The 20,544-nt window shown below is 45.1% G+C and overlaps 1 protein-coding gene across 1 annotated transcript; it reads right to left on the bottom strand.

The window, feature by feature from the left end:
- Window positions 1–1,690: 1,690 nt before the first annotated feature.
- ARR3 (arrestin 3) lies at window positions 1,691–19,876 on the bottom strand (the record flags this gene model as incomplete). The annotated part of the gene is made up of 17 exons (XM_079910969.1): window positions 1,691–1,976; window positions 2,355–2,364; window positions 2,661–2,713; window positions 2,885–2,908; window positions 3,174–3,257; window positions 4,763–4,900; window positions 5,295–5,367; window positions 5,620–5,704; window positions 5,889–6,024; window positions 6,662–6,729; window positions 6,888–6,947; window positions 7,069–7,268; window positions 12,433–12,477; window positions 12,675–12,735; window positions 12,886–12,916; window positions 13,602–13,639; window positions 19,847–19,876. The coding sequence occupies 17 exons, from the start codon at window positions 19,874–19,876 to the stop codon at window positions 1,691–1,693; spliced, it is 1,422 nt and encodes a 473-aa protein (XP_079767095.1).
- Window positions 19,877–20,544: the final 668 nt, after the last annotated feature.

The raw sequence follows: 20,544 nt of genomic DNA, 5'->3' as shown, positions 1-20,544 counted from the left end.
CTGCCAGTACATCTTCTACCCACTTATCTGTTTCCTTGAAAAAGTTGATGTCTACAGGACAATGTGTTGCAGAGAGTTGAAACATTTAGTAGAGATTTGGAGAAAATAACATACCTGTCTTTCTCCTAGTCTTTTTTTTTTCTTATGCTCTAATGCTTGTATTTTTTAATCCTCTCTGCTAGTCTTACCAACCTCTCTATTGCTTCCCTCAATCCCCTTTTCAAGTAAAACATGGCATAACTCCCACTTGTGATGTCATAGACAACCACAGCAATAGTTGAATCATGAATGTTGCTAGAATTAGGCTGCAAAAGTTCTCCTGGCCAGCTGCATTCCATAGCTGCAGCTGAACCTGCATAAAACAAATGTTTAGAAAGAAGGTGGAGAAAGATAGAAAAGAAACTAGCTTTTTAAAGGCTAGAACTTAATAAAGGCATAAAAAGAGTCAAGGAAATTGGGTTCCTGAAAAGTGGCTGCTATGGCCACAAACCAAGTGCCTACCATCCTAGGACAGGTCCGATCTCAGTGCACTATTTTGATTAAGGAAGACCCTACAGAGCAGCAGATTTAAGGATTCAAGGCTACTTGGACTTTGTTACAGCTGGAGATTAGATGAGGGCAGACAGAATAAGAAACAGCACAGGATTTGGTAGTTTGGGGAGGTTTCACATTTTATTTCTCCTTTATCCACAGGTAATGTGGGGTGGTGCTACCCTACTGTGATGAATAGGCCTAAGTGATTGAGGTACCGGATTTGTGGCATGAGAGTGAACACTCACTATTCAGTCCTCCAAGTACATGATCTTAGAAAGTCAATTCCAAAGGTCTCCTGCAAACCCCTCCTCTACCCCCAATACCAGGCAGTGTTAGACCCGGAAGTGGAGAATAGCTCTTGAAAAGTGTCCTGGCTCAGCTTTTCAACGCTTACAATAGATAACTTTGAGGAGAAGAATCCCTGGGTAAGTTGACCAAAGAAGGGGGCAAAAATGTACTGTGTGATGCCTTGGCGGTGGGCTCACCAAGCAGGCGCCTTCAAAGCTGTTGTACATAAAGTGGGTGATGATAAGTAGGTCAAGTGTCACCCTAGGCGAGGAGGAAGTTGATTCCCCAGAGAACCCCCCCGTTCCATTCCATACCATCACACCTTCCTGTTCCCAAAGCCCAACCCAGACCCCCGCTGCTCTGACCCCCAAGGATTGCAGTGTTTGGATTTGCGCAGAGACTGGTGCTTGGGTGCCTCGGCTGTGGGCCTTGTGGTGTGCTGTATGCTTGGCAGGTGGGTGGTACTTGCTTCCTGGGGCCACATGGCACTCTGTCCAACCATCAGCGTCACCCTCAGGGCTGGTCTCAGGGCTGTGTCCCCTCAGGCGCTGCCCGCAGCTCTGAGGTAGGAGTGGGATAGTTGGGTGTGGGGGCAGAGGTGACCAGGGCTCAGAAGGAAAGTTGAAGGACTCAGGGGTAGGTGGCCTTGCCAGAGGGAAGTCAGGGTTGTTTAGAGGAAAAGCACGTGCTGCAGGAGATCTAATCACTGATGTGGGGTGGCGGGTGGGGAGGTGGCTTATTCTAGGTAGTTCCATTACCCTCCTGCGGGAGGAGGAGATACCAAAGCGATCAGCGGGCGCATCTGGACAAGCTGATTTATTAGAGTGTTACAGTGGGGCTTCCACACAGAGGCACCCGAGCCAGGCACTCAGGTGCCCTCATCCCCCTCAGCCGCCAAAGCCTCCTGGCTCTCCTCTCTGCCGGGCTGCTGCTGAGCGAACTCCTCGATGACTATGTCCTCAGAGCTTGCAGAAGCAGCAGAGGGAAATGGAGGGTTAGGAACAGCTGTGTGAGCGTCTTCCACATCCACTCCCGTTTCCTGATCCCAGAGAAGTGATCCCTTCCCTGTTTCCCAACTCCGATCCTCACCGCCTCTCAGCTGCCCCCGCCCCACTTGGATCACACTGGCTTGTTTCCTTTGTGTCCTCCCCAGTCTGCCAACACAAAAGCCCCCATGAGGGCCAGAGGGAAAATAAGAATGGAGGGTGGGAAGGAGGGAAGGGATGGGAGAATGAAAGACGGGAGAAGTTAGGGTGAGGAGGCGCTGGGGGAAGGAAAAAGAAAACTGGAAGGGATGAGGGGGAAGGACGATTGGGAGAAGAGCAGGAGGTGGAGGGCGGGGGACGCAAAAAGGGAAAGAGGGGGGCGTATGAAAAGCACTGAACTATGACACGAAGCTAAACCATATGTTTCCACTGCACACCTATTGAAAGCAACACTCCAGGGAAGCTTTTTTCCATTTCCATCGTCATAAAATGGAGAGTGGCAGTGGGGAAAGGGGGGCGAGGTTTCCAGGCCTCACATTTTCTTACCTAGCAGCCTCTGTAGCAAGCATGGAGAGGGAAGGAAATATGGATTGAAGCTGATAAGTTCCCTGAAGAAATGTCCTGTTACTCATTCCTCTCCCTTTTTAACCCTCTCCCTCCCATATACACAATACACACACACACACACACACACACACACACACACAACTTCCCCTGAAAACCTAGACACCCAACCTACCTATTGCTATTCAATCTCTACCCAAACTGCCAGTCCTCGATTCATGAGATCAGAACTGCTTGGTCCCCAACCCTTGGGACCACTGTTCCTGTGAGTCCCACCTGGTCACTCACCGTTCGATGGCTTTGGATGCATCAGGATCAAGGGCAGCTCCACGCCAACATCACTGCAAGGATCCCAAGGTAGAGTTACAGATTTCCCTCCAAGGCCACTCCCTGAACCTCTCCCTCAATTTTTCAGTCCTGGGATGCCCTTAGATTCTCCTGTGTCATTCTTTTGGTCTCCTGATCGCATCCTCCCCTTCTTGCCCCAGTTCCCCCTCCCCACAGTGTCTTACCTGGCTGTCAGGTCACCTAGGATGCTGAGGGTAGAATGACACCCTAAAATTAGCAGCTGGAAATGGTTAGTAGCAACCTAATTTTGCAAGGGAATGAAGGATTGTAAGGCCAACTCAACCACAGAATGGGTTTCTGGAAGGGAAGGTGGCTTGTTCGTGGAGCTCACAGGTTTGGGAAACTGGTCCAGGAGAAGGGGTGGGGAATAGCTTGAGTGGGTCAGTCCAACTGGGAGGAAAACAGAAGTGGCTCCCCAGCCCCTGCCCAGACAGACCCTGCACTCTTACTCACCCTCCACAGGACACCATCAGGTTGACTCTGACTTTGTAGGACACCAGGATCCCCAGCAGTTCCTTGTCCATTCCTGGTCGAAGACTGGAGGTGGTAGTATTCATTGTTGTGTGTTTGGAGGGGAGGGGCTGGGGGTTAATTCATTCAGTGCACCTTTTGTCATCTGACAGGGCTCCCAGGCTCTGATCTCCTACTCATTGGGACCACACTTCTGTTCCTCAGATCCAGTTTTACCAGGTCACCCTCTGCTCAGGAGCCTACCTCTCTGAATATGACTACTACACTGCTTGGCTTTCATGACCCTTAACAATCTAACCTTCCTGCCCTAACTCCCTAACACCTGGGATACAACCTAAGTGGACCCATGCTCTCTCCATCATCAGAACGTGCCATGCAGATTCCTACCTTCTAGCCTTTGCACAGGCTATGTTCCCAACCCGGAACACTCTTTTCTTCCTCTGTTGCTATCCAGATCCAACACCTTCTTCAAGCTCTAGCTCCTTCTGTCTCCTTTAGGAAGCCCTCTCCAGCTGTGCTGGCTTCTATTAACTTCTATTGGATTTGTAGTCTGAACCACACGTACTAACATTTAACTGTTAGATTGCATTTAAATTCCTCTTTGTTCTCCGTTTAGGCTGTAAATTGGCTGAAGGCAGAGACTGTCTTAAACGTCTTTGTATCCTCCCACATTGCTTAGCATAGGAATAAGCATGTAACAGGTGTTCAATGAAAACCCACTGATTGAAAAATAAGGCACAGAAAACTATATGATCTTGGGAAAGTCTCTTCATTGCCCTGGGATGCTGATCCTCTATCTGTAAAATAATGCTGTTTGTATGATTTCTCAGGCTCTTTCAAGCAATAATAGTCCATAGCAACATGATTAATAAGGCATAGGGAAAGGCAGTGGGAATTGATGCTTGTTAGATGGTGGCAGATGGCTTTTGGTGGGAGATACATCTTACACTAGGGCCTCCAAGTGTTAGGCATAGGACCAAATGAATGATTTGGTAGAATTATATCAATTCCTATCATATTTTTCTTCTTTTTGTCCTCTTTTCTCTCCATTTCTCATCTGTCTTGCATTGAACTTCTATCTTCACTAGAGAGTAGCTGCTGTAGAGATCGCAGTGTTAGAGCCAGATGACATGTGATAGAATCTTTTCCATCTCTGCCACTTATTAGCTACGCAAGCTTGGACAAGTTCCTTCATCTCTCTGAGCCTCAGGGTCGTTAAGTGTAAAGTAGAATAAGAATACATATCCAGCCTACTTTAATGGGATTCATATGAAGATAACAGTACCATACGTAAGACCTTTATGAGCTGTGAAATATTATACAACATAAGGAATTTTTCCTTTCCACTTTTTCCTTTCTTGTTGCCTATGACCTAAGCCTGCCATTGGTCCCATGGGTATTATTTAGCTTACTGTCAGCCCTCTTGCCTGGAGGCAGCTCTGAACACTGACCTAGGGACATTTTTAAAAACAGGTAGGCTTCATTGGAGGTGAAACCTCATAACTGTACATATAGCACACAGAATGGGTTGGGGGTAGAAAATGAAGGTTGGGAGTTACATTTGAGCTTACATCGTGCTAGAGGCCAGATTGGTATCACCATGCTTGAATTTGCCATCCAGTGCCAGGCCCTGTTTCTGACAGTTGGCAGCCAGGAGTGGGGTTACTGCAAAGCTCTTGGAGAAGGTGGAGTTAGCAGCTATAGTCTCCCTTTCAAAGGAAAAGAAGAGATGAACTTAAGCTAGGCTTGCCAACTAAGTGATTCTCATTCCCAAGAGTTTTTTGCACGATTCCATGAAACTACTGGAGTATCCAAGAGAGCTGGCATGTCTGACTGTGGAGAGTGGGAACAATTCACTCTGGTGGGAAATACTTATGCCTCTGCCCTCTCTCAGGACTTGATGATCCTCTTGTGGTATCCCCCCTCCAGCTCTCTTGAGAATCCCTCCCTCTTTCCACATCAACCCTCACCTTGATGTTCCTCAGTCCTGGGCTCTTCTCCACTTCCTTCTTTCCCCAACCCCCTCCTCTGCCTCCAGACCCCGGCCCTCGTCCCACCACCCTATCCCTTGGCTCTCTGACCCAGGCCCCAGCGCCAGCTCACATGAACTCCTGAACGAACACGGTCTTGGTGTACTTGTCTAGTGAATACAGGATGACATCTGTGATCTGGTCAACTGAAGAGCCGGGAAAAACACATGACTACAATTAGTCAGTCATCCTCGAGACCCCAACTTGCTGCCCTTGTACATGGGCACATTACTCATGATATACTAAGATGTGCATATGGACAAACAGAGATACATGTTCTGATAAGCCTGCAATGGAGGGAAAGCCTAGAAGAATGCAGACTGGGTAAGTGGGGCAGAGTTCTGGAAAAAGACCTCTGGATTTGGGACCAGGTGCGGGGGATAGGAAAAGAAGCTCACCTGAAATCTTAATCTTTTTGATGACCTTGTTGGTGCAGTTGTTGATGGAAACGTTGACAGTGATGGATTTGCCGTGGTAGTGAACCTGAAGCAGGAGGAGAGGCCCATTATAAGACTGGAGGGAGAACACCCAGATCAAGGCCTAGAATTTGTTTCCTCAGTGCTTTTGTCACCCTGGCTTCCACCCTTGTCTTCCCAAATAGGAGATCAATGAAGAAAGGGTGTCAGAGGGGTTGCAAGGTAGGGGGCATTAAATGGGGGTGACAAACCTCCCTGTCCATCCAGGCCTGGAGTTGTAGGGGCTGAGCTGACAGAAGGAAGCGGCGAACAGTCTGGGCCCAGGGACCAGGGCCTGGCTCCAGGGGTGCAAACTGGATTTTCCGAATCACCAGCCGCACAGAGTCTCTAAGTAGAGGCCAAGGGGACAGCCAGAATGTCTCCTTAGGACCCACAGACCTTTCTCATGCTAACCCCATAGCCCAGTCCTTGCTTGGGGAGGGGAGGTGGTGGGAGGCCTCTGTCAGAGAACTCCTCTGGACCCTCAAGGTAGGTATCTAGACCACAGGTCAGCAAACTATGGCTCAGTGGCCAAATCTGGCCTGCTTCCTGTTTCTGTATGGCCTGCAAACTAAGAATGGTTATTACATTTTTTAATGGTTGAAAAGAAATCCACAATAATATTTCATGACATGTGGAAATTATGTAAAATTCAAATTTCAGTGTCCATAAATAAAGCCACGCTCGTTCATTTACGTACTGCCTATGGCTGTTCTCATGCTACAGTGGCACAGCTGAGTAGTTACAACAAAAACTACATTGCTCACAAAGCCTGAATATTTCTTTTTTGGCCTTTTACAGGAAAGTTTGCTGACCCTTGCCCTAGAGCAAAGAAGAGGAGTCAGAGGGAAATCAGAACTGGGCATCTGAGTTGGTGGTGACAGTGCTACAGAGGTTAGAAGTAGGGCTGTTTCTGTCCTGAGAGCAAGATCTGTTTTCTGGCACAGGCCGGAGGCAGGGATTTTGGAGAGGACCAAAGAAATACCTCTTGGAGACTTTCTCCTCCAGGTTTTCAGCACAGAAACTCTTCACTTCAAAGTCAACACCACAGGCCTGCAAAGGGGCAGGAGCAAGAAGAACTCATTTCTGACACTACCCCTCCCTTCCTCATGGGTTTATAAGGAAATGTCTGATCCCGTCCCTTAACTGTCCCTTTCTCTAGTCTTGTCCATTTATCCCCCTGTCCCTCTTTTTCAGAACCCAGACCTCACCTTCCCTGTATCATCAGGACCTGGCTGCAGTGTCACCGAACAGGGCAGGTTGACAACCATCTAAAAGATCAGAAGGAGGTCAGCAAACAGAAGAAACAGGGACCCCTTTCCTCTGTTCTCCTTCTTTAGCTTCCTTTCTTAATCTTCCCTGGAAGCCTTACCCGGGACTTGGGGTCAGTACCTGCAGGGTAAAAGGGTAGGCATTGTCCCCCAGCTTGTGCAGCAGTCGCTCCTGCAGGACTGTGAGGGGCCCCTGGGGGCTGCTGTGCTCAGCTGGGACCACTTGCTGGACCTGTACATACAGATCTTTGCGGAACGTCAGACCAGTCACATCCAAGTCATCATGGCCATAGCGAAAGGCACACGTCAACATGACAAACACTGCAGGCAAAGGAGGAAGAGAGTGACCTGTCAGACCTGAGGGGGAAAGGAGATCTTAAATAGCTCAGAGGAAGACATGGAGAGACAATGTAATATGATCAAAACAGTATGGCCATAAAGAAAAGGATCAATACATTTGACTATAGTAAAATTTAAAAGTTCTTTACATTAAGTGTCTTTATAAATAATGAAACAAGCAAAAGCCTGAGAGGAAATACTTGCAACACATATAACAAACAAAAGTTTAGTGTTCATAATACATAAAGAACTCCCACAAATCAGTAATAAAAATGAAAACAGCCCAATATAAAAGTGTGCAAAGTTTATGAATAGACTCTGCACAGAAGAGCAAAACAGAATGGCCAATAAGGTATGAAAACATGTCCAGTCTAATGATAATCAGATAAGTACAAATTAAAACCACAGTGAGAGGACTTCCCTGGTGGTCCCGTGGTTAAGGCTCTGTGCTCCCAATGCAGGGGACCTGGGTTCGATTCCTGGTCAGGGAACTAGATCCCACATGCCACAACTAAGAGTTCACATGGGGCTTCCCTGGTGGCGCAGTGGTTGAGAGTCCGCCTGCCGATACAGGGGACACGGGTTCATGCCCCGGTCCGGGAAGATCCCACACGCCGCAGAGCGGCTGGGCCCGTGAGCCATGGCCGCTGAGCCTGCACGTCCGGAGCCTGTGCTCCACAACGGGAGAGGCCACAACAGTGAGAGGCCCGCATACCGGGAAAAAAAAAAAACAAAAAAAAAACAGAGTTCACATGCCGCAACTAAAAGATCCTGCATGCTGCAACTAAAAAAAAATCCCGCATGCCACAACGAAGATCCTGCATGCGGCAACTAAGACCCAGCACAGCCAAATAAATAAATAAATAATTTTTAAAAACCCACAATGTGATAACACTTCACAGCCATCATATTGTCAAAAACTTTAAAGTCTGACAGCACTATGTGTTGAGTAGTGCTCCAGATGTGGAGCAATGGGGTTCATTACACACTGTGGTGGGAATATACATTAGTACAACCACTTTTTTTTTCTCTCAGAGTCCCTAGGTTTATTTATTTACTTTTTTACAGAGGACAATTCAATTAATGAGGAAACCAGTAAGATGTTAAGACTGATACAATAGAAAATTCAAGGACCTAGAGATTTGTAGTTGGTCAAGGGAATGCAGAAAAAAAATTGCTAACAAATCAGTACAACCACTTTGGAAAACTGTTGGGCACTATCCAGTAAAGCTGAATCTTCTCATATCTTATGATCTAAGACGAATTTAGAGGAAGTCTTGCTCATGTCTATAAGGAGATACCTATGAGAATGTTCATTGCGTCAACGTTTGTCATAGCATAAGATTGGAAATGATTTAAATACCTATCAATGGGAGAATGGGTAAACAGTTGTGGTATATTCATATCATGGAATACTAAACTGAGGTTAAAATAAATGAACTAAACTCCATGTATTAACATGGTTAAGTCTCAAAAACTATTGAGTAAAAAATGCTAGCTGCACGATGATATGCACAATCTGATACCATGTACGTAAAGTTGAAAAGCATGTAGAACAGTACCAAAGTCACTCACTGATATATAAATATAGAGTAGAAGTATAGAAACATCATGGGAGTAATAAACATCAAATTCAGGATAGTAATTATCTGCGGTGGAGGCAGGAAGAAAAGGAGGGAGGGAGGAAGGAGTATGGGATTAGGGAAGGATACACAGGAGACTTCAGTTTGATTCTGTGATTCTTTTTAAAGCTAGGTGGTGAGTACAGGGTATTCATTACATAATTCTCTAGGGTCAGAATACTTGGGCTTGAATATGACTTGCATAAGTCCCTCGAGTTGTCTGAGCCTCAATTATTTCACCTGTCAATAATAGGACTGCACTGAGAGCTCTACATATGTTATTTGGACCTCACAATAATCCTCTGAAGTATTATTACCTCCACTTTACAGGTAGAGAAAATGAGCTCAGAGCAGCTAAGTGACAACCCAGGATTTCAACTCAGGCCTGACTCCAAAGCCCAGTCTCGTATGTGCCCAACTTAACTCATAGGATGGTTGTAAGGAGTTGATGTATGAGAAATCCCTTTGGAAATTTAAATTAGATGTGGATGATGATGGTGACGATCACGGGAATATTAGAAAAGTGGAACAGTTATAAATGAACTTATACATTGCAGCTAGTACCTCAGATTAGGGGCAAATAGAAAGTCACTTGAGTGCACTAGTGGTGTGGGATGGGGTACAGAAAGATAGCTGTCCAAAGACAGTGACAGAGACTGAGGGAAGGAAAGATTTAGAACAGGGGTGGGGAATCTTACTTTTAATCAGGAGCCCTGACCCAAAGAAAAGAAAACTACCAAGAGCCACACACTAGTAGAAAGCAAGTCATTTTTGTGTTTTTAAGAGATCAAAACAACAAACAGCCAGATTATCTGCTTTTAAAATTACAAGCAAGCAAAGAAAATGAATCTATATTCAAAAGATACAACAAAGACTGAAAGTAATGATAATGGTAGTGTTTATAATGACTGGGGCAATGGGCAACTTCATACCCTGCAGGAGGGAGAGTTAATTGGTACAACCATTTTAAAGGGCAATTTGGCAATAGAAACCTTTAAAAATGTGTGACTGCCCTTTGGTCATTCATTCCTTTTCTAGGCATTTAGTCTAAAGAAATAATTGGACAAGTATGAAAAGAAATACATACAAGCATGTACTTTATGGGGTTGTTTATCATAGCAAAAAATGTCCAAAGATTGAAGTTGGCTAAATATATTATGGTACACCCATACAATATACTACTAGGCAACTTAAAACTTTATAGATTTTTACATATTGCATAGGTAAAAAAGATTAGAAAATGTTATTTATAATATAGTATTTTTAATAAAAATATAGATATTTTTGCTCAGAAAACATGAAGTGAAATATTAGTGATTATCTCTGGGTGAGAGGATTACAGTCTTTTTCTCCTTCATCTGTACTTTCTAATATTTCTACAATGAAGACAAACTTAACAATTTTCAAAAGATACAACAAATTAAATTCACCTTGGTTCCCAATTATGCCAATAAAAGTGGGAAAGGGAGAGAGAAAGAAAAGGAAAAGGAAAGAGGGGTCAAAGGAAAGGAAAAAACAGAGAAGATGAGAAAAAGAGGAAAAGAGGTGGCTGGAAGGAAGCAATGGAAGGGAGGAAATGAAAGAGATGAGAAATAAGACAGAAAAAGATCAGGTGAGACCAGGCAGAAGGGTATCTAATAGCCCCTGAGGTAAAGGTGTTAATCAGATGAATTGTTCTGTCACATCCCGCTGTGGCATGTGGGGAGGGCATCACCCCACCCCCAAGACCTTATTGGCTCTCTGGCAGTTTAGAATCATCCTTTTTTTAGTGTGTTAGGAAATAGCTTGTTTTTATTTTTTTTTAATTCAACATCTATTCTAAAGTTATTAATTTATATTTGTGTTTATTATATAAACAATACATATTAATTGTGTGGCAATCAGAAAACACAAAGAGAATCAAAGCCCTGCCATCATACATCATATTCCAGAGATAACTGCTGTTAATTTCTGTTGCATTTGCTTCCCAACTTTGTTTCTATAATTAAACATAAGGCCACCTTAGCTATTGACTTCTCTCTCATTGCCTTTTTTAAATGAAACATTTTATTTTGAGATCATCACATGCAGTTGTAAGAAATAATACAGAGAGATCCCACATCAATTTTTGTTAAACCGCACTTCATTCGCACAACCACATATATTGCCCTACAACCAGCCTTTTTCATTCAGGGTGTAGCGTAAGCATATTTCACATCAACAAATGCACCTCAAAAGGAAAAAAAAGCATATTTGAAAATATGATGCAAATAAGATTATCTTCATAAAAGTAACAAAACATATACAGTAGCTAAGGAATAAACTTAAATATATACAACTTAAATGAATAATAATATAAAACTACTAAGGGACATGAAGAAGATTAGAATTAAAGGAAAAAACACATCTTATTCCTGGCTTGACATGCATTTATTCAACTAAAGATTTCTTTCTGTAGGTTATTCTGAAGACTTTGTAGGACTGTGAAAAAATGATTTAGGTTTTAGAACTACAGAGTAATTGAGAGTCTTAAATAAGTTGGTTAATTTACTGGCCACACCCCAAAGTTCCTCTGCTATTTAAAACTGGGTGGACTGCTTATCTGCACTGTTTAATCTGAGCGACTAAGTCTGGTTTATTCCACAGTATCTAAAGGTTACATATGAACTAGTATTCATCAATTTATTCTGAGCCTTTTTCAAATCAAACCCAATTTTCAGTCTAATTGGATCACAGTGTAAGAATTAAAAGGAAAAAAAAGTGGCAAAACAATATTTCAGTGTAATCTGGATATATAATCCTGTGGCCAGAGCAATGTCGCTTGCTGTTACTTGCTGTAGTTATTGTTTTGTTTGTTTCTTTGTTTGGGATTTTTTTAATGGAAAAAATGGGTTTCCCTACACAAAGGAGATATGAAAAGACATATGCAATTAAAGGAAAAAGCAAATGCAAAGTGGCAGGCTGAAGGTCACATCCAGCCTATGGAAAAATAAAGTTTTTTGATTTATCCAGGCCTTTAAAAATCTTTTAATTAGTTGCCAACATTTGAAAATCAGGAAATTTGCATTAAAATATGGATTTCTGGTGTACTGGATCTTTCCATGGGCAGCCTAAGCAGAGGCACCACCAACAGTAATGGAGAAAATCAGAAATTTTAGAAAAAGACTTAATTTCAGCACACATGTAAATTTTGTGTGATCTTGAAAAACAAAATTTCATTTATGTTTAGAAATATATCTATTTTGAATATCATTTGGGGAAGGGGCACTAGAATCTTTTCAGACTTTGGGCCTCTCAAGGTTGTATTCTGAGTTTCATTTCCAGTTCCTCTTTAACAATTGGAAAATCTGGCCACACTGGGCTGAAATTCTCAGTGGTTAGCCTCCACCAGACAAGACATTCACAGTTCCCACTACTTTTATATTTTCTTATACCCTTCTGGTCCACACGTCCACTCCACTCATTCAGGTTACTTGCCTGGCATGTGTAACATTTTGGGTTGGGGTTCCTGGCACATACACAGACCAACAAGGATTTTTACTTACTCTTTCGACCTTTTAAGTAATCAGGGTCAACCAGGACTACACCATCTGTGGAGAGGGGGAGAGATGGCCCTCTGGTCAGGAAAGGTCCTCAGACTATGAAACAGAAGTTGACCCCTGAATGGTTCCTCCCATTTTTCTCTTTAATTGGCCTCCTCTTCTGCATGGTCCTTTCTTGGCTTTCTTTTACTCCCTCACCCCCATTCCCTTCTCCCCGGGCTCTTTCCCTTTTTGGACTCACTGACCAATGGGTTCCACCATGTCCACATGGTCCACGAAGTCCCGTTTCCCCAGGTAGATGGAGAGCTGTTGTGGAACAACCTCCCATGTTATTCTCATAATCATCTTTGAAAAGATTCCCCTGAAGCCCCCAACCCAAACCCCTGAGACCTTGAAGGACGTACCCACCTATCCCTTTTGCCCTCTTATTTGCCCAGCTGGGCCAGGTTCTCTCACCTTGCCATTGGAGCAGGTCTTCTTAAATACCCTATGAGGAGAAAATCAGAGGATAGGGAGGGGGATTGGAAGAGAAGGGAAGGGGAGAAGAAGAGAAAGGGAAGTGGGGGAGAAAAGGAAATATTTCTAGGATTAGAAGAAGAGGCCCAGGGACTTCTCTGGAGGTCCAGTGGTAAAGAATCCACCTTACAATGCAGGGGACGCAGGTTCGATCCCTGGTGAGGGAACTAAGATCCCACATGCCTTGGGGCAACTAAGCCTGTGTGCCACAACTACTGAGCTCTCGGGCCTCAACAAGAGAGCCCGAGTGCCACAAGCTACAGAGCCCACACACTCTGGACCCCGTGCGCCACAACTACAGAGCCCATGTGCCCTGGAGCTTGCACTCCACAACTGGAGAAGAGAAAACCCACACGCCACAACTAGAGAGAAGTCTGCGTGCCGCAACCAAGATTCCACGTGCCGCAACTAAGACCCAACGCAGCCAAAAATAAATAAATAATAAATAAATCTTACTGGTGGGATTGGGGAAGAGCTGGAAAAGAAAAAAAGAAGAGGCCCAGGGAGAGCGAAATGACACAAAGGTGGAGGCAGTTGGGATAGAGTCCAAGACACAAGTTGGGGAGAGGTTGCAAACCCCTTCACCCCAAAGGCAAGTACTTGGGTTTGGGTAAGTGACAAGTCACAGATTCAGAGAATTAGGAGTTCTTACTTACCTGGATATGTTGGCCATGGCGTTGTTGTTGAGCCTTTTCTGGCAAAAGGGAAAGAAGGGGGAAGGCTCAATCATTTGGTCCCTATTCTCCTTACCTGGCTCTGGTATACCATCCAGACACACCTAGTGGGATGAAACCTTTTCTTCTTAGATAGACACCTCACCACCATCCACGCTTCCTATTCTCCCTCGTGCCAAGGTTACTTATTCAGCCATAATCTCAACTATCCTGGACATTGGAAAAAACCTTCCCTAGTTTTTATGAATTGTTGACTAACCATACTGTCTTTTCTCCAGAAAGAGAGAGGCTTTTTGAAATAGCTGGGGCACTCTTGAGAGCCTTTTGAGAGAAGAAATTTGTCTGGAGAAAGGCCTCCATCCAGGAAAGTATGAGGAGAATTGGACTGGATGAGTCTGAACATCACCTGGCACACGGTAGGCACCAAGACATGTTTGTTAGATACACGAATGAATGAATGAATGAATGAACAAAACCCAGACTCTGGCTTTGCTCCTGCAATGGATTCTGATCCTGAGTTCACTTCACGGTGGCCTTAACACTCAGCTAAGAAAGGAGAAATTTGCGGGAGAGAAAAGGTTGGTACCCTAATGCTCGTGGTTGTTGGTGGCAGAAACCTGTATGGGGGTTGAAAGCCTTCCTTGAACCTATTCATCGCTCTCATCACCCTCCCCAGATTTTCCCACCCTTATCTCCATCCATGTCCCCAGGTGCTAAGCCTTGGAGTAGGGATACTTAGAGAGAGGAAGACATCTCTCTAATGCTTTTCTTTGATGTGTATTAGATCTGGCTTGAGGGGTGAACTTAGGGGAGCTTCCAGAGGTCTCCCCCAGGGTCTCTCAGCCTGAGTGCCTGTCAGCTGTGTCAGGAAAGGTGCCCTTCAAGTGCTTCTTGATATACTGATGGGGGTGCTAAGGGCAGGGGATATGGGGCCTAGTATGGGCTGGAAATAGAAGACTTTGGACTCTTACCTGGGGAGGAAGATGAAGCTCACATCCGTCTCCAGCTCTGGTCACTATGCTCGCCTCCCCAACCTCTTATACCCAAGGTCCTCTGAGTTTTTAGATTGGTGGGGGTCAGGGGAGAAGAATAGGGTTCTGGGGGGGCATGAAATACTGCTTTATAAATAGCTCAGGTGCCAAGAGTTTGGAAAGCAGATTAGTGGCTAAAAGATTAGTGGCTAAAAGATTAGCAGGCTCTTGCTGCTGGGACAGGGCCGGAGTCAGGGGTTGAATCTGATGGTGTTAAAGTCAGGGGAGCTTGAGAAAGGGAACTACAAGGTTTTGGCCTTGTGAGGCCTTGAACCTGAGGACCGGGATCAAAGGGGACTCTGGGACATTAAAAGAAAAGCAATGTGAGAGATAGAAATAGGAGGGCTCAAAGCATAGGCCTTTGTGATTCTGAAAGGAGAGCCTTGTGTCACATTCCAGTCTTTCTATATCTCTTGATCAACTATTACAGGCCACACAAAAGCCAAAGGTATGGGAAAGAGCACCCCTTCCCCAGCCCCCCACTCCTTAGGACTTGGGACTCTTGAAGTGATGTTTAGAGACCCGATTATCCCAGCTTATGTGCACAGCAGGAGTCAATCTCCCGTACATGCGGGTCGGGTAGGGCAGGGGAGGCTGAGTGTGTTGAGCTGTGTGCACATGTCTGTGAGCCTTGAACTTCTTTTCTTGTTGGAGAGGAAGGTAACAAAGGATTCTTGGCCCAGGGGCAGGTTCTCTGGGCAGGATGTTGCCTGTGGATGGAAAAAGCAATTGACATCTATATCACCCCCACCTGAAGTAAACCTTTCCTGCCCCCCAGCCCTTGACTCTCTCCAATCCCTAAAACTAAGTCCACGCTATAGGCTCTAAGCAGCTTCCCTCGCCTCATATGACCACTCATGGAATTAGAGATATTTCTGTCCTGCAGCTGCCAGGACTCCCCACAATGGTAGCAACAAAAGTAATCTTCCTTTCTTGGATGTCCTTCTCATAGGGCCCAGGCCCAGGCTTCATGAACATGAGGGATGTAGAGACAGGATATCCAAGCTCTGGGGATACAGGACCCTACACCACCTCACCTCACCATAGTGCCGGCTGCGCTTTAGTATCTATCCATAGATGCAGCCCTCAACCCTCCACGACAGCGTGTCCATTCCTCAGAGGGTGACTATGTCCGTGGCTCAGGGGGCTGGGCCTTCCCTATCTCCCACCCCCCACTGTGGGCACTGGAGAGCTAGCTGTCCTATAATCTCTTTGCCCAAATAACCGAGTTAGCCTTTGCCATTCCTTGTTAGTATGCACCCCAGGGCCTTGGCTTTTAGTCATTGTAACTCTCTCCTTCTCAGGGATTTTCAGCTACAGCTAGAAGCCCAGACTCTGCAGAGAAGGTTGGTGTCTATGGAGAAGGTGAAAAGTCAGAATGAATGTACTTTTGGACTAGCCTTCAACCCATTTTTGTCTTCAGACCCACACTTGAAGCTTAGCCCCTCTTTCAACTCAGGCCCATGGTACTCTCAACAGGAGGTAGATCTCATAGGCCTTTAATTCATTATTATGATTGAACTTAAACCATTCTCTCTTTTCCTGGAGTATGTGCATTTCTTGCCGGAGGTATAATTTAGCAAAAGTAAAATGCACAAATTTTAATTGCACAGCTTGATGAATTTTTACCTACTGTGGAAGGCTGAATAATGCGTCCCCAAGGATATCAGGTCCTAATCCCTGGAACCAATAAATGTTACCTTATATGGCAAAACAGGACTTTGCAGATGTGATTAAATTTAGGATCTTGAGAGGGGAAGACTATTTTGGATCATCCGGGCGGGCCCTAAATGTAATCACTAGTCTGTTTATAAGAGGGAAGCAGAGGGATATAGAGGGAGATTTAACTGCAGAGACAGAAGGCAATATGAGGACTGCAGCCAGATGCTATGTCTGGGCTTTGAAGATGGAGGAATGCAGCTCTAGAAACTGGAAAAGGCAAGGACACAGATTCTTCCCTATAGTCCCTCATGGTTGCCGAGTGGCTGTCACAGTTCAGGCATAGCCCTGCTCATACCTTGATTTTGGCCCAGTGAACCTGATCTTGGACTTCTGACCTCCAGAGCTGTAAGAGAATAAATGGCGTTGTAAGGCACCAAGTCTGTGGTCATTTTTTACAGCAGCAATAAGAAACTACTACACCTATGTATACATACATGTAACCACCACCCAGATCAAGTTATAGAACATTTCTAGCTCCCCACAAAATTCCCTTGTGTCCCTTTCCAGTTAGTAGTCTCCCAAAGAGAGACACCATAGTTTTATTTTGATCAAGAGTATTTGCATTTTATGAGGAGGCAAGAGTAAGAAGGCAAAGGAGTGCCTCTCTAAAGGTGAAGTGTCTGGCCCCTGTGATAGATTGATGGGAGAGGTATCTTCAGGTCCTTACCCACCCTCACTCTGCACACCCCAGTGATATTCCCAGACAGTCCTTCCAGTTTGGAAGTGATGACCGGATAGCTGAGTGAGGAAGGGCTGGTTATTCCATAAGGGATCCTAGCAGACAGGATTGTTTATCAACTCAATAGGCATGTCTCCCTTCCTTCTTGTGGACAGAATCCCCACTTTTTTATGTACCCCACCCTCCTCCACCTGGCTCTCTGCTCCTCTCAGCCAGTCATGGTCATTTCATCCTTTTTGCCAGTGGTTGGTTTAGTTATAGGCATGATGAAACTCAGGCCACTGAGACATGGGGGGAAGCATGGTAGGGAGATTCTGGGAAAGGTTTCCTGAGTGATAAAAATAAACACACAGGAAGAGAGGCCTTCCTCTCCTTTTGTCAGTGGTATTTCCATGTTTGGATGCAATGCCTAAAATGCAACAGCCACCTTGTGACCATGAGAGTTGCTGAGCAGCAGGCTGAGGGGTGCTGATCAGAAAGATGGAAAGAATCAGGATTTTTTGAATGACATCGTTGAACTGTTGAATTAATCAACTCGAAAACTCCCTGCTCCTGGACTTAGATGCTAGACAATACATTTCCTTATTTTAAAGTCAACTGAGTTGGCATTTTCTGTTATTGCAGCTGACAGCATACCAGCAGAGTTAAGTGGGATCTGCACAACGGTACTGGCTCAGTGCGGGAGGATGGAGAGGAGGCAGACAAATCAAATGGTAGAAACAGAGACTTCCCCTGCTGTCCTAGGTACCGGACACAGTGGTACTGGTCTCTAGTCTAAAGTTGTTAACAGCCTTGTTGGAGATAAAGAACAGACATTTAGAAAGACTAAAAGGGAACGCTATAGAAAAGACACCTGGACAACAATAACTTGGGTACAATTATATGGAACCAGTCACTTTCCCATGATTTTATTAGTAAATTTGGATTGTCAAGGATTTCAGGTTACTGCTCCTTTCCATCAAGCCTGTGAGGATTGTCTTATTCCACTCCACACTACACCTTACTTTCAGCAGGCGACCTCGTCTTTTCACTTCATAAAGAAAACCTAGGCAATTGAAGAGAAATTTTGATCGGAGGGAGATTTGTATGCTGGAATCTCATTGGTCATTATAATTATTCATAACTTGTAAGTTAAATCATGAGAGTGGATGGAGAGAGAGAGGGAGAGAAGGAGAGAGAAAGAAACAGTGGAGGAATGGAGAAGGAGGAGAGGAGAGAAGAGATCTGGAAGTAAGTGTTGCGGAAGGGTCACATTTGGAGGAAGGAGGACAAAAAGGAGCCAGGGAAGGGGTCAGAAGGAACATCCAGAGGAATAGGAGAATCAGAGTAAAGTCACAGAAATGAAAGTGAGGAAGAGTTTCACAGGAGAGAGGGGTCTGGTCTGCAGCCTTTCAGAAGGCATGCATTCCTTTTGGCCCAGGTGACGTCAGCGGAAGCTAGCTTCTGGTTGGGGAATGTTGGGAGAGGGCTTTTCCTGAAGTAGCCACTGGGCGGCAGTGGTGGCAGCGTTGGCAGCTGCAGCTGCGTCCAGGGACTGGCAGAAACCTGGCAGAGCTAAACCAGCTTGAAGCAATAGGAGCAGGAAGCTGGCTCCTCCTGGGGCTTCTCTAGTTTAGTGGACACTGGAATGTCCCCTTGGGTGTATGCCAAGCTTCAGATCACACTTGTCCTCCTCTGAAGAGGCCAGCTTCACCCCGGGAGCAAAGTAAATAATACAAAGTACTTTACAGATTAGCAGCATTTTACGGTTTACAAAGTGTTTTCACATCTATTAACCAATTCAGTATTCAGAAAACCCTAAAAGGTTGGTATTATTGACCCCATTTCACTCATGAGGAAATTCAGTCATGAAGAGGTATCCAGGGTGACACAACTAATACATGGAAGAACAAGGGTTTGAATTCAGGTCTGTCTGGCTCCAAACACCTGAGCCTTTTGTGCAAAATCACAGTGATCAGCTGTCCAGGATTCAGGCTATGAGTGCTTTCTCCACGCCTACCTTCTATCCACCACACCCTCACTGGGCAAGGATCTCCAGGTTTCCCCCATCTAGGTTTCTGCTTCTTCCAAGAGATCTAGATTCCAGATTCTAGAGCCTCCCCTACAGCCCTGCCTCCTCCCCTCACTCCCGGGATCCAGCTGGGCAACATTCTCAGGATCTGAAGATCACTTCAGAGTCCCCATTGTTTCCCAGCTCCCTTCAGACTGGATTCTACTGCAGCCTGCTCCCCCTCCCCAAGAGCACTACCCACCTTACCCTCAGAGTCCTCCAGGCCCAGAGCTTGCTTCCTGTGCCTAAGACTTCCATAATCACGGAGACTTAGTTAGCCTCAGGAGCCTTAGGCCCAGAGCTCCTGACAATTCCATGTTCCCTAGCACTAGGCTCTCAAACATCTAGGCTTGGTGTCCGTACTGTCTTGGCTGTATTCAGACCAGGGTCTCCTGGGGTGATAGAGAGAGATGAAGGGTGGTATGTAGGAGGGGGTGGAGTCTGTAAGGGAAGCATGTGGGCTAGCATCCTTGAGGAGGAGTGAATCACCTCCCCACCACCTCCTCTTACATGCGTAATAGGCATCTTGAAATTGGCAGGTGGAAAAATGAGCTCCTCATGTTTCCCCACACCTACTCCTCTCACAGCCTTCCCCATCTTTGTCAATGGTGTAAGTCCATTCTTCCAGTTGCTCAGGCCAGAAGTCTTGGAGTCATTCGTGACTCCTCTCTTTGTCTTATACCCCTTATCAGTAAATATTGTTGTCTCTACTTTCAAAAGCTAGCCAGAATCTGCCACTTCTCACCACCTTCACCGGCCTGGTCCAAGCCGCCATCATCTCTATTGGCAATGGCCTCTGATCTGATCTTCCTCCTGTGTCCCTAGCCCTGTAGTCTATTCTCAACATAGAGCTAGCCAGGGATCTTTCTAAAATGTGAATCAGATCCTGATACTTGTCTCTTCTAAACTCTCAATGGCTTCCCAGTCACTGAAAGTAAAAGCCAAGATGTCCTCACAATGGCTTCCAAGGACCTTCATGATCTGGTTTGTGCCAAACTCTCTGACCTCTTCTCTATGTTTCCTCTTCCTCACAACCATCTGGTCCTTATTCAAAAGTCACCCTAATATTTAAAACAGAAACCCTCTCTATTCCCTTTCCCTCCTTTACTTTTTTCCATAACAATGATCATGATCTATATATTTTACTTGTTAATTTTATTATCTTTTCCCTCCCACTGGTATGTAAGCTCCATTAGAGTAGGAGGTTTTGCCTGTTTTGTTTACTGTTAGTGAACTACCAGTGCCTAGAACTGGTCCAAGCACGTAATAGGCTCTCAGAACATGTTTGCTTATCCTTTCCTAGATTATGGCCAGTGGCTTAGATAGGCCACTAAGCATAGCAATTATGGATTGCTAAAGCCTGGTTCAAAGGCTGGCCTTCCTGGGTTTGAAATCTTGACTCTACCACTAATTAGCAAAACACTTCAACTTTCTGTGCCTTCG

This window comes from Stenella coeruleoalba (assembly GCF_951394435.1).
Source record: "Stenella coeruleoalba genome assembly, chromosome: X".
NCBI classification, from domain to species: Eukaryota; Metazoa; Chordata; class Mammalia; order Artiodactyla; family Delphinidae; genus Stenella; species Stenella coeruleoalba.
This window is presented reverse-complemented; position numbering and strand designations above follow the sequence as displayed.